The 13,830-nt window shown below is 48.7% G+C and overlaps 1 protein-coding gene across 14 annotated transcripts in view; it reads right to left on the bottom strand.

Annotated features, from left to right (window-relative positions):
* The window catches only part of LOC104547960 (sodium/calcium exchanger 1), a 102,995-nt gene that overhangs the window by 11,155 nt on the left and 78,010 nt on the right, over window positions 1–13,830 (bottom strand). For 3 of the 14 annotated variants that reach the window (XM_010193840.1, XM_010193839.1, XM_010193838.1), the window contains exons 2-4: window positions 3,589–3,695; window positions 903–923; window positions 70–87 (exon numbers count right to left, since the gene is read on the bottom strand). In XM_010193840.1, the coding sequence (XP_010192142.1) occupies window positions 70–87; window positions 903–923; window positions 3,589–3,695 (146 nt within the window). Of the gene's footprint in view, window positions 1–69; window positions 88–902; window positions 924–3,143; window positions 3,248–3,579; window positions 3,696–13,830 lie in introns of all 14 variants that reach the window. The other 11 variants (XM_010193848.1, XM_010193844.1, XM_010193842.1 and 8 more) reach the window with 6 other exon arrangements.

The raw sequence follows: 13,830 nt of genomic DNA on the forward strand, positions 1-13,830 counted from the left end.
AGAGTGGGGTGAGCATATGGTCATTAAGAGGAGGGAAAGGGGGTGCAGGGGGAGAGCAGAAATCCATACCTGTGATGGTGAAGCCACCTAGAGGAAATAAAAAATGAGAGAAAGAGGGAGAGAGAGAGAGAAAGAGGATTAGCATCGGCACAGCAACATGGACACCCTGCAGCCCTCAGGGACATGGTAGTCCTTCCCTTCCCCACAGCAAGGGACTGTGCAGATGGGGGGCTGCTCCCCAACACACACCCCAGGGACAGAGCAGGGAGACCTGAACACAGGTGTTTCAACCCACATCTGCAAGCTGCCACCCCCAGTATCTAATATGTGCTGTGGACCGGGTAAAACCAGTGCGAGCCTGCATTGGGGCTGGGGGTGCTTGGGGAATGAGGGCAGCTTTTCTTCCCTTCCTGGCTGTCCTATCCTGGAGGAGGCCAGGATGGAAATTCAGAGGCTGGGTGGGCTCTAAATCTCCCCAAGACTGGAGGAAAAGTTTGCACTGTCTCTTGAAAAAGGATTGGCCAACTTTCCTGTCCAGCTACAAGCATCCCAAAATTGCCAGGCAATCCTGTTTCTGCCATGCTGGTGTAAGAGGTGACGGGTTAATTCACACAGTGCTGGTTTGTAACTCAGGGTGTTGGCAGATTTACTGTGGCTGTAACAACACCAATCCAGAAAAAATGTTCCTTACTACAGTGGGTTACTGCTCCTTAACGTTAGTGACTTTGGGGCTCTACTCCAGGGAAAGATGTGAGATTAGATACCTGAGCTTACTTAAACAGTGCTGACCACCCTAAAAGAGAATGTTGTGAGCAAAGAAAGATGTCGAACAAAATAAATTATCTTCCAAAAATACACAGACAAACCGGAAAAATGAAGAAGAAAAACAAATGCGCGCTTACCAAGCTCATTCAACAACAGGGCTGTGAAGGAGACAGACAGAGACAAACACAGAAGAAGAAAAGTAAATGAATAATGAAATCAAAAGGGATATCCACAGAAAGACTCCAGATCCCAGGGCAGAGATTTCAGATCTGTAAAGCTGCAGGATACCATTACTGTTGAGAGAAAGGCACTAAAAGTAAAGGAACAGAAACATTTCATGGGATTGTGGATTTAAAATAAAAACTACTGCAAACATGGGGTGGATATGGGATTAAAAGGCACACTCCAAAAATTCATTTTTCCCCTTTGAATTGTATGTGCAAGATCTTCCATTGGTCTCGGAGGCAGTTCTGCCCTGGGGGAGGACACAAGACGGCCCATGTGCAGCGGCTACTGGCTTTGACCTCCTTCAGCTGCGTAATGGGGAGCAATTACTCCAGCAGGCAGCTGCATTTCTGGCGTATTCAATGAGAGAAGAAAAGTCTGTGGCAAGGCTTGGCTGAAGGATCTTGTCGCTCAACATTTTAGGTTTCCAAAACAAAAGAAAACGCCTCTCCTTTAGTGCACCAGTGGGTCTCTGTCCCCTGAGGCGCAGACCCCACCACAGCTACACAGCCCAAGGGTGACGTTTCAGAGATGCTCTCATCTCCAGGGTGCTGAGCACACAGCTCGCCCCATCTCGTTGCCTCTTATACAAAACCAAGAGCAAAAAACAAGTTAATAAAAAATCACTGCATGGCCAAAGCATCAAATAGCATCCTTTAAAATCTTGACTTGCCTTCCAGATAGTGAGTTTGCAAAGCTGAGCTTCCCTCAGATTTCCTCAGTTATGTCTATGACCAGGAATATGAAGAAGTTTCTTTCCTTTCCCTTTATGTTTAATTAAAAATTTCAGCTGGGATCTGCTGAGTTGGTACCACAACTCTCAAACCTGGGGCCTGGAAAGCGTGTTTGCTCTCACTGGGCTTGCAAGGCCGAGCCCATGCTGGTCCTTGTGAAGCTGGGCAGAGCTGGAGCTGGAGTGGAGTTGTCCATGTATCACTTTATCCTGGCAACACTGGCTATGCTCTGTAGATACCACCAGTGCTCTTTAATCTCACCTGCAGAACCTAGGCCAAGCCAGTATTTTTTAGCCCTGCTTCTGCTTGCTAGACACATAACGCAGCAGGAAATTTGATGGAGGGGACAAAGCAGCTGACCTAGACGGCACCTGCGCTGAAAGGGGATATGGCATCACTGCTGGATGTGTTTTTAGCCTGAAATACAGCAGCATATCCCTGCTCAGCATGGGGACCATTGGGAGCCCTCTCTGTCCTGAACAAATAATATATTACAACCCTATGGCTGCTGAAGAGACTTTATGTCCCAGAAATTAGAAAGCAGCTCCCAGGCAGACAGACCAAATGCTGCTGCCAATTTTTCACAAAGGCTTTAATAAGGGTGTCTTGTAGGGCAACTAATTATCTTAAGTAACTCTAAAACTGCTTCTTGCTCAGCCACCAATAGCGTGCAGAATTAGCTGTTGCCATTAATTTTCACTTAATTTCCTAGCAGGAAAAAATGCACAGAAAAATAAGTGAACTCTCTTTTTTGGGGGGGAAGGTTTGCAGTTGGTTTAGAAATGTTTTTATTTTATGTGATGAAAGAGGAAATTGTTTTTATTATTCCTATGAGAAGCTATTATCCAGTGCAGAGCCATGAAACTTTATTGGAGTGTAACCTGATTTCTCCTAGATTGATTGCATCTTATGGTATTACCTGCTTGTGCTGTGATTCTCAGCTATTTTCAGATCCTAGGGCCAGTATAAAAAGGCTAAAATTACTGCTGTGGCCATGCATTTTATTTCAAGTGAAGGCTATTTTATCTTCTGATAAAAATGATGCAGCGTCGCCTTTTTACTTTTCGTACTGAATTTTCTACTCGATTAAATGAAGGTGTAGCTGTGGTGAGGCGAGGCAAGGCAGCGCTCTCAAAATGTCTCTGAGGGCTGGCAATGCTCATCGTCCCCTGCCTGGGTGCTCCAGGACCCTCCCGGGAGCACGCCTTGCTCCCAGGGGGTCCTCGTGAGTGAGATGGAGTCCTCCCGAAATGAAAGAGGAAAGAAAACAGAGCAAAAAGGTGCAGTGGCCAAGCTTTGAAGGAGGGAGGGCAAAACGGCCGGGAGCCAGAGTGCGAGGAGAAAGGAGTGTGAGAGTAGGGAGACACAGAGAAAGCGGACGGCAGCGTCTCGAGAGCTGGTCTGGTTATACTCTCACACCTTTTACTCCTCGTCGTAGCCACACCGGGTCCCCAAGCACAAGGAAGAAACTGCACTCTTTCTCATACTCCTCACGGTCAAGTACTCTAAGGGTAATGAATTTCCTGTGGGAACATAAGACAAAGGCAAACACATGATTGGCATCACACACGCATGCAGTTCACGTCCGCCCGGATGCCATGGTGCCAGAGATGGTCGGGTGGGGGGAAGCGGCTGCACATCCCCCCTGGGGCATATGGGGAAGGGCAGGAACATCCCCACTGCCCACTGGGGTCGGACCTTGGTGGGCTGGGGAGAGGCTGAGTTCAGGGGGGATGGGAAGTGCCCTCACTCCTGCCCTTTCCCATAGGCATCGGGGATGTGAGCTTGGTGTTGCAGGTGCCAGGCATGAGTGAGCCAGACACAGACACACAGGCTGGGCTCAGCCCCGGAGCACGTCCCCCACCTTTCTTCTCACTCATCTCCACCAGCCGGGGCTCCCCGATCTCTAGGTAGAAGGTCTTGTTTTTCTCATACTCCTCATCATCTATCACCTTGATTGATATCATTTTGCTGGAATAGAGAAGAAATAGAGATTCAAGAGTAAGGGGGGAAAAGGGAGGAGGGGAGACAGGGAGATGAGGAGGAGGGTGGAAATGGCAAGAGAAGGGAGTTGCGGGCAAAAGATAGTGGGTTAGGTAGCACAGGCTGGAAGGACAGCACAGCCGAAAGCAGAGGGCACGAGCTGATGGGCCGAGCTTGCCTCAGGATCAGCACAGACCACAGGGTCAGAGCACCAGGACCTCACAGGATGGCGATGGCCACAGCTGGACATGATGCAGCCTGGACCAGCCTCCTCCAGGGGTGCCTTGGCTCAGGGGAAGCCAGACATGACCCTTTCCAAAAATCCAGGGTGCAGAACAGCCCTTTGACAGCTTGCACAAACCGCATAGCTTCCCGGGGCCATGAGCACTGGTAACCAGCACAGACAAAGCCTCTGAAAGCATGATGCCCTGCGTAAACCAGCCCCTGTGCATGGAAGAGGCTCTGTCTCGCCAGGCACAGCAGATCCATGCACAACATCATGATCAGCTGCTCAGTTTGGGCTTTGGAGGCTCCAGTTTACAAGCTGCAAGGGATTGGTAAAATTAGGACTTTTTCTGTGGAGGGAACATAAGGGAAAGATGGTTTTTCTGGTTCAGGCAGCATGAAAGAAAGCTTCACTGACAGCAAGATTTGACTCTTTTCTATTCCTTTGCAAGCAGCACATTGTTCCCCAGGCACTGAAGGTCTGGTTCTCTGCTGTCCAAGAGCAAGACCCTCTTCTCACATGGCCTCAGGTTGCTGAATTTGCCCCTGTGGCATCAGCAGGGCAGGTCCAAAGGCAGAGTCCCTGCTCAGAGCACAGTTGCAAAGCATGCACCATGAAGTGTGAAAGCCTCGCAGGAGGCTGTGACCACCAGAAAAGAGATTTGCTCCTTGGGGCACCCAACAGAGTGAAAATTGAATGAAAACATTGCTTTAGCAGGGGAAAAAATTAGCACAGCCCAAGTTTTCCAGCTCTTTTCAGAGACTCATGTAAGTAGCCCAGAAACACGTAGCAGAAAGCTGCTTGCCAGAGGATGACCAAAACCCTGGGGTATAAGTGCATGAGGGGGGACTATTGTACAAATATAGTAGAAAGTCCTATAGTACAAAGCCCTTGCAAAGACAAGCTGGGGGCAGAAATCCAGCAGTTCCTGCCCAGAGCCCCCTCGAACTGTAACATGCGTGTGGCATTGCGGCCAGGCCGGGACCTCGTCCTTGCTCTGACCTTGTCCCAGACAAGAAATAAGAAGGCAATAACAAGAAGAAATAAAAAGGCAATGCAGTGACTGTCTGCAGCCTTCTGCTTGCTGCTCACCTCCTGGCTGGGCTTGTTTTTCCCCATGCTTGATGGCACTGTCCTCCTGCGAATGCTTTGGCTTCAACAAGCTTCCCACTCACTCTTCTCCCCTGTCCAACCCTGCCTGTCCCATCCTTCAAAGAGACACCTCTAGTCCCATCCCTGGCTCTGAGCTTTCCATGGGCAGCCAGCACAAGTCAGAGGAGCCCCAAGGCTGCTCTAATATATGATCAAGGAGGATCTACTGTTCCTAGCAGGTCCCAGCACTGAAACATGGAAGAAAGCCACGCTCCAGGGGAGTAAAATGCAGGCCACGCTGCCGTAACTTCTGGCTTTCTCCCCTCCTTGGACGTCTGTACTGCCACCCAGAGCCCCTCTGTTAAGCTGACAAGCATTTGGCAGCAGAGTCGACATTTTATTCTCATTCAGAGCAAACACCGCCAAGCACTTGGAGGAACAGCCAGGATGATTTCTTGTGCTGTTTGCTATGAGTCAGAAGTGTATTAAGTTTGCCCTTCATGCTTATAATGAAACCATTTACTCAGGAGCAAGTGATGGCTGTGAAAAGTGTAACAATGCAGCACAGCTCAGTGTAGTTGTATTTTATAATGAGTATCTGTAATAATTTGTTCTGTTTGTAATTATTCCTACAATAGGTTTGTACATTGGAAAAATGGTTACCAAGCACGCAGCTGATCTTGCTTTACACTGATGAGTTAGGGGAAATTATCACGTATTAAAAAACTAATGAAGGATGCAAAAAATGCTCTCAGCCAAGCTATCAGAGGACCTGACAGAATTAACAGAATTGCACAATTCAAAAAACATTACTAACAAAATCAATAATTTTCCTGACAACTCCCATTAAAACGTACATTGCATTCTGCCCCCAGGTACGAAAAAGAAGCCTTTGCCAGGAAAGTTAATTAAAAAAGCTGTATTCATCAATCCTGAGGGCAGCACAGGTACGAAGACATAAAATTCATATGTGTGTGCTCTAGCTTGCCATGTGTGGCATTCCTCAAAGACCCACAGAATAATTCTCTCTCACAAAAGGAAACCTGGATGCCAATTAGAAAAGCTGTTCATGATGCTTAGACCCAACTTAAAAGTGACTCAAAGTGCCACCGCCAGCAGGTGCTGCTATAATGCAGGTTTTCAAGTGATCTTCCTAGGGTGCGAGCAAGTGCTCTGTCTCAGGTAGACATGTGCACTGCTGCTGTTTTTTGCTGTACAAGGCTGTTGGGGAGAAGGGTGGGAGGAACGAACGGCAAGTCTGCTCCCTGGATGAATCTCCAATCAGCAAGAACTGCTGAGGCAAATTAGTCCCTGGGATAAGACTTCAATCCCAGAGAAAAGGATTTCCTCCTAATGGTGGCTGAGATCACATCTGTTTGAGAAACAGCAAGTATGTGAAAATAACACAGGCTATTCTTATAGTATGCCTGCTGTCCATTGCACTGCCTTTTGCCTGCTGCAAAGCCACTCCTCAGGGTCCCGCACACTTGTGGTCATGTCACAGAGAAGGAGGAAGATCAGGCAACTCCACAATTTATCCTGCATTAGAGTAAATCTGGGACACGCTCTGATGACACCCTGCTCTTTTTGGACCCTGTGGCATGGTCTCTGCTTCTCACTCCTCTCCCATGCAGTGATTTGCTGGATAGCACAGGCTGTGATGATGTGAGCCCATGTTCCCAGTGGCCTCACCTAGCCCTGTGCTCCTGCTGGTTTCATTCAGAGTCTAGTTTTGCAAGCCTGCTGCCTGCAGTCCTCTTCTCCAGAGGTACATGTTGCTGTGCAAGGCTGATTTTCTTGTATTACAATACATGGTGTGAATGAGGCAGAGCCAGGCCAGCTTGCTAAGGCTCAATGTGGGCTGCAGCGCCGAGCACGGCATCTGAGACATGTCTGCCCTTTGGTTTCCCTAGCTGGGCACAGTGGGATGAAGTACTGCTGAGATCCAAAGCCCCAACAGTGCAAGTACGTCCTGAAATTTGTATTTAAAATCTCTCTCTCCTGTGGCTCAGGGTTTTTTTTCAGCACAAGAGGTGGTAGTGCTTGTGTAAACACAAAACAAAAGGGATGCTGTACAGCACCCTGAAACCCCCACTGCTGAGTCACTGCAGAGCCAGAAACCAGGAGTCCCAAATCCATGAGACAGAGGGAAAAAACAGAAGATCAAACCAGAAGATTAAAGCAGCCTCTAAACCATTACATATTTTCTTCACCTCATGAGGATCTGGAGTTAATATAGATGGTGTTTCCAAGCTGTCCCCCAGATCCTCAGAAAGGTCTAGAATGAGCTTTGATTCAAGGATGAAAGTGGTGCTTCTGCCATAATCTAACATCTCCAGAAGCCGGGTATTTAAGCCAAACACTCAAGATCCCATGAGTGTGCAACACCACAGCCCTTGAAAAAGCTGGAGTATTTTTTTCCTGCCTTGTCCCTTAGTCACACTGCAGGTGGGACAGAGCAATTTCTGGAGCATCTCTCCAATGGTGCATGGGGTGCATGGGGCTAGAGGTCCCTCTGCTGAGCCAGGCTGTGTGTTAGCCTAAACCACCAGGCTTGGCACACCTCCTGCCTTCCCCCCTGCCCACTGCAGGGACCCCCAAGTGACACCATGGTGCAAGTTTGCCAGAAACCACTGCTGCTGCTGGGGTTTTCTTTCTGTCAGTGTGGAGTCCATTTTGCCTGAGCTAAAGAGCCCTGCTCTGGCATGAAAGCAGAGGGTGTCCATGGCGCATCCAACCGTCTGCACTTCTGTACCAGAAACTGCTCTTCCCTGAGTCTGTAGCCAAGGCAATTGCTAAGGAAATGAGTTTCATCTCATTTCCATGTACTGGAAATCAAAGAATAAAGCAAATCTTGCAGAATTGCAGCTCCAGCTCTTCTCCTTTTGCTGACACTCAGCAGCTACAAAAGAAGGATAGTATCTTCATGAACACAGCATACAAATTTATGCCCTTGCTCCAAGCCCAAAGCTCTCCATCAGTATTTAGTTTCTGTTTCAAACCATGTTATTTCATTCGAACTGTAAAGGTCTTCTAACAGGGCATTCCTACACAACCTGTCATTACAATTGCCCATGGAAAAGTCCTCCTGGCTGGTGATGCTCTAAGGATGACCTACCAAGGGAAGAACTGCTGTACCCAATCAGACCCGATGGCCATATAGCACAGTCTCTTCTTCTGACAACTTTCAAGAGCACCTTGGAGTAGGAGGTTTGAAGAGTCGGATGGGTGTATAGTTGGTATTTCCAACTGATTCCCCCAGTCTCTAGATGCTTGTGTCTCAGGGGTTTCCGAGCCAGATCATAGCTATTTATTTAGCTATGCTCTGCAGATTTCTCCTACTTCCCTTTGAGCTTGGGTAAGCTTTTGGCATGTGTGGTATCCCATGTGTCAGGGAGAGCAATGTGATTGCCAGTGCCAGCTCGGTGCCATGGACAGCAAAGAGCTGCTCTTAGGAGGTGGTGTGTACTTGGTACAACCATGCCAGCCCACCTGTGTTTTCTGGGCACACCCTTGGAAAGTGCAAGGGAGACCACACACATGCCTGCCTGTAAGTGACCCCAGCAGGGATGTGGCACTAGCAGGACAGGGCCGGATGTCCCCTGACAATGGGCAAGCAAACTGGCTTTGTACAAAGGCAAGGGCAGGGCAAGAAGAGAGCTAGTTTTTAGAGGAAAATGCCAGTTGGGGAAGGCAGCCTGTGAGTAACCTCATGCATGTGCAGGGACAGGTACATATGTAGCAAGCTAGCACAGTCTAGCACAGAGTGACAGGAGCAGAACAGAGACCAACAGGGGAATATTTCTCTACAAGTATTTTTTTGTCCAAGGCCACATAAAAAGATAGGTGACACACTGGGCAGAGGTATAAGAAGCTGGGACTCTCAGCTCTCCTATCTCCATTAGCCTTTTCTCTCTTACGGAATCAGACGGCACCAGGAATGACTGGTGACAACCTACATGGACTTTTGCATTAATTTCAGATATATCTGCACAGTCACGGTGCACCAGTGGAAATCCACGGTGCACCAGTGGAAATCCTCAATATACTTGCAAAAATCCTGCCATTCCCAATCTACACTGTAATGCTTAGTTACACGAAATGGCTGAAAACTCTCTCGTGACTCAGACAAGTGACTGCACTGCAAGGACCAAGGGAGGTTTCTGTTTCCAGGGCATCAGCAATCAGCTCCAGAGAAATCCAGGCAGGACAGGCTGAGGGACAGAGGACATCCTCCAGGGCACTTCTTGACAGGGCTATATCTCCAGGAGCTGAGATCTATCAAGTCCAGCACTCACTTACTGCTGCTCAGATTCAGCATGATGAAAGGTGGCTTTCATTGCTGCACAATGCATCTCTTAGCTCTCTTACAGAACTACCGTCATGCCTTTTTAACACAGCTTTATTTTCTTTACTTTTTTACAAGTGATGGAATGAGGTATCCCTGGAGATGTTCAAAGCTCACATGAGCAACTTGCTTTAGCTTTGATGTCGGTTCTTGGACAATAGGTTGCATCAGAGACCTTCTAATCTAGAGACCTTCCAGACCGGAGACCTTGTTCACCTCAACCCTGCTGTGCATCTTGATAAGGGATCTCATAGCTAAGCAAGCATCATTGTGCCTCGATCACCCACAAGGTGAAGCTGGAATAGCTAAGAAGTACTGCACATAGCCAGTAATGGTGTCTCCACTGGGGCAGGAAAATTATCATCTCTAAACACATAACCAACTGCTACAACAGTCAGTAACTAGCTTGCCTATGAGAACATGGCATACTGTAGCTGCTTGGACAGATAGACAGATATGTATTCCTGAATAAACAGAGGGAACGATGCGCTTATGCAGCCTGTCACACATCCAGCTTCCACTGCTCACCCAGGAGAACTACATGAGTAGCTTGGAGGACTATTCACTTCAGATTCGTAGTTACAGCACACAGGGTAGGCAGTCAGGAGCAGAGTCCTAAGCCTGGTGCTGCCAGCCCTGCCCCCGCAACAGCCAAGCACTTTGCACCCCGAGGGTCAGTGATCCTTGTGAGAGAACAGCCACAAGGGATTCATGTTCTGGAGATGACATTTCAAAGCCACATACATTGGTGCTGCCTGTCCCAGAACGCATTCTCAGACTCCTGTGGAAAGCTGCCACGTTGATTTCTCATACATCTGCTTGTCAGCCCGTCACTTCATTAGCTGAAGTCAAAGCTTGCCATGAGAGATGGGCACATGGCTCGAAGACTCCCCACGTCACACAGCCTATGTGAGCACTGGGCACGGGGCAGTACCAGTGCAGAGGGGCAAGCAGGCTGTTGTAGGGGACCAGAAGCTGTGGGGGAGAAAGATCCCAAATCATCATCAGTGCTGGGCACCATGAGAACCAGTGGCCAGGGCCATGCAAACTGGCCATGGCCACAGTGAGGAGCCTGGATCAGACGTCAGGGCACTGCTGGAGCCAATCACCAAAAGCAAGGCAACTCTTTCTCTCCCCATTCCTGCCTTCACGACACTTTGCTCTCCATCTCCCTGGCTGTCCTTATCTGCTTGGTGAGCCTCCCCAGGGGCTGCAGGGGCTTGAAGTCCTATCCGTGCTTTTAGATACGCAAAAGAAACCCAGCTGCTCCTGTGTCTGCCTCTGCAGCACACTCATCTGACTGGGGCACCAGGGAGTGCTTTTATGCACTTAGCAGCTTCATTGCTCAAATTTCTGACAGCTACTCGAGGAGGGAAATTGTCTTGTTGCTGGGAAGGAAAAGGAGCAGATCAGGCTTTTCTTCCGCCAGTTGACAGCAAAATTGCACCGGATGGTGAGGAGGCAAAAGCCTCGCATGCAGCAAGACACCCAGGTCTGTGGTGGAGGTGTTAGTCCCAACCACAGGGAATGTGTGCCTGGCCAAGGACACATGAAAGGGCAGCGCAACGCTTGCTCAGGTTGCACCTTCCTGAGGGACAGAAGATGAGCAGAAATGGGCCAGATTGTGTGAACAACCTTGTGTCACACATTATTTTATCTGTTACCCAGTGGTCTCTGACAGCCAAGAGGGTTCATTAGGGTTTCTGTCCCTGCTGATGGGAACCCATCTTTGTAAAATGTCCCATGAGTCGCTCATGCAGGGTCCTTTGCATTACCAAGCCTTGCTGACATGAAATCTCTGTACTTAATGAAAAATTTGCCTGAAGCATGCTGCAAACATGACATGGAGGGCAAAGGAAAACCTGCCTGGAGCTAAGCCTGATGCATGCTTTGGGAAGTGTGGATGTGAGCTGATCTGATGTGGCAGCTTGGTCTGCTGGTTTAGCAGCCCAGACCTACATGGCGCTGCACAGTCCAATGCCTACCAAAACTGTGATCAAGCACATTAGCCTGGGTGCTGCAAATGAAGGGAGGGGGAACTGGTCCTTCTATCCTTCTGCCACCTCTGGAGTCAAAATTCATCTGGCTGCTCCGATTTTCTTGGTTGTCCTCTGCCTCTTTCTCCAAGACTTGCTGAACCAAACTTTGTAAGACCACAGGGCTGCTGCATAAACTAACTGCTCCCCTGGCCTCAGGATGCATTGAATTTAAGTGACAACATATGACTCAAATACATAATGGTGGCTTGCTCCAGAGCATCACTACCAGGAAAACCCTGGAAAAGCATCCAGCCTGCTCTGCCTTGGCCTTGTGGAGATACAAGATGTGGGAGGAGGTTTGCAGAGACAGGAGGACTGAGAGACATTGCTGCTTGAGTACCTGGGAGATGACAGGCACAGCTGATGCTCAAAACACTTTCCAGCAGTGACGATTGCCAGGTAAGATGATTTCACATGATGGACTGAATGCTGCTCGACTCTCTTCTTAGGAAGACCATATTGGGTAGGTTTTGTCAGACCAGAAATGATTTTCTAGGGAATCCTTGACATTTGCTCTGATCTGACTGAGAATTTTGTACTCTGGCTAATGTACCTCTTCATTCATCTGCCACTGTCACATTTTGCAAGGGGCCAGCTAGGCAAGGATGCATGGCACTCTCTTGATCTGCCTCAAAACAGGGCCTGAGCCCTTGGTCATGCTTAAATGTTTCACTGTCCCGGGATAGCTCAAGGTGCGGCCTCCCTCTTCCCAAGGCTCTGGATGTGGTAACAACAGGATGAAACAGTGCTTTGCTGTTCTTTCCCAGTCCCATTGCCATGCATGTTCAGTGATGGTGATCCACAGTCCTTAAAGCTCCCAGGAGTGCCTGCTGGAGGCAGGATCACTGGGGGATCAAACAGGAGAGACTCCATCTAGATCAGTATCTGGGTCTCCAAGGACAGCATGCACAAGCAGTGCAACACAAGTGACAACAACTAGGAGGGAAAACACATTTGATGTGAATTTGATCAAAAACACTTCCAGCAGCAATTGCTTAAGGCATCTGGGAAAGCTGACTGAGCAGAAAGAACTTCTCCCCTGGCTTTGCACAACCCCGCCCATGCCAGCTAAAAACTGCCATTAGTCCCTAATAATTCAGCCCGTGCTGCAAGCAAAGGATTGACTGCCCAGGGCTCAGCCCAGCCCAACATCCTTGCTCAGGATAAAACCCCGCAAATCCCATTTCTAAGCCTGCAGGGTTCAGAGCCAAAATATGGCATTTTCCCCCCAATTCTGCCTTTCTGGGATTTTCTCCTTGTGCCTGGCTGGTCAGCCAAGTCTGTGGTAAGGTAAGCAGGGACAAAAACTCAGCTCCAATGTTTCATCATGCTCCCTTGGCAAGATTTGCCCCGGTTCACAAGGAGCTGGGTGATGGAGGTGCTATGTTGCAGGGAAGAGATGTGTGTTGAGCTGAGAAGGGGTCAAGGCTGGGTTTGAAATCCCTGCTGGAAAACTTGAAGTGGAAAACAAGCATGGTGAGGAATAAAATTATGAAGAGGTTTGGGTGGGAGAGGACCTCTGAGTCAAACCTCCCTCCCTCTCCCTGACTGTCCTCATGGACATTTTCCTCAAGGAAAGCAACTGGAAGATCACAGAAGTGCTTCTTGCTTCTCTATGCATCCAAATATGCATGTGACTTTTCTTTACAGCCAGGTCCCCCATTATGACAATAATCACTCTAACCTTTTAAATAAATATGAGGCTGCTCTTCCTTGTGTATACCTGGAATAGTTGCCATGACAATGTTCCTCAAACAGGAGACAGCGTTCTTGTTGAAATGGCTTTGGCATTCCCCAAAATGAGTTTCAATGAGCAACTGCCAGCAGTTTCTGCAGCCCCATAAATCATTTAGCAAACTTTGCTGAGTTAAAGCTGACTAAACAAAACAGTGGGGACCATGCGAAATGATAGGTACATGTCTAACAGTATGGTTTCAGCATCAGGAATCAGGATTCAAGATACCCAAAATGCATCTGCTGTGCACCAGCTGCTCCAGTGCCGCCACCGCAGCAAGATTTTGTATCAACCGTAGCAGTGCTTTCCTGCCAGGGAAGGTCCATTTCAAATCCCGCTTGCCTGGGTTTCAGGGCAAAGGAGATTTTCCCTTCTTGTCTGGGAAGTCACTGGACAGCGAGGTCTCAATCCTGCCCTGCCACTCTGCCAGGGCTGCTGACGGGTAGCTCTGCTGCTGGAAAAGCAGCTGGATGTGGGAAAAGGAGAGAACAAGGGAATGCTTGGCAATAGCAGAGCGTGTGCCACAGAAATTCAAAGGACAAACATCAATACTGAATGAGCAGGCTCCTTTTCAGGAGCAGCATCCAGCTTCATTTTAACTCCATGCTCTGTTGCGGATGCGTCTGACTCCTGCTATTTGCTGGCTGGCCCCAAAGATCAGCCACCTCTTTTCAATCACTCCC

Source organism: Mesitornis unicolor, unplaced genomic scaffold, assembly GCF_000695765.1.
Source record: "Mesitornis unicolor isolate BGI_N332 unplaced genomic scaffold, ASM69576v1 scaffold11051, whole genome shotgun sequence".
Lineage (NCBI taxonomy): Eukaryota > Metazoa > Chordata > Aves > Mesitornithiformes > Mesitornithidae > Mesitornis > Mesitornis unicolor.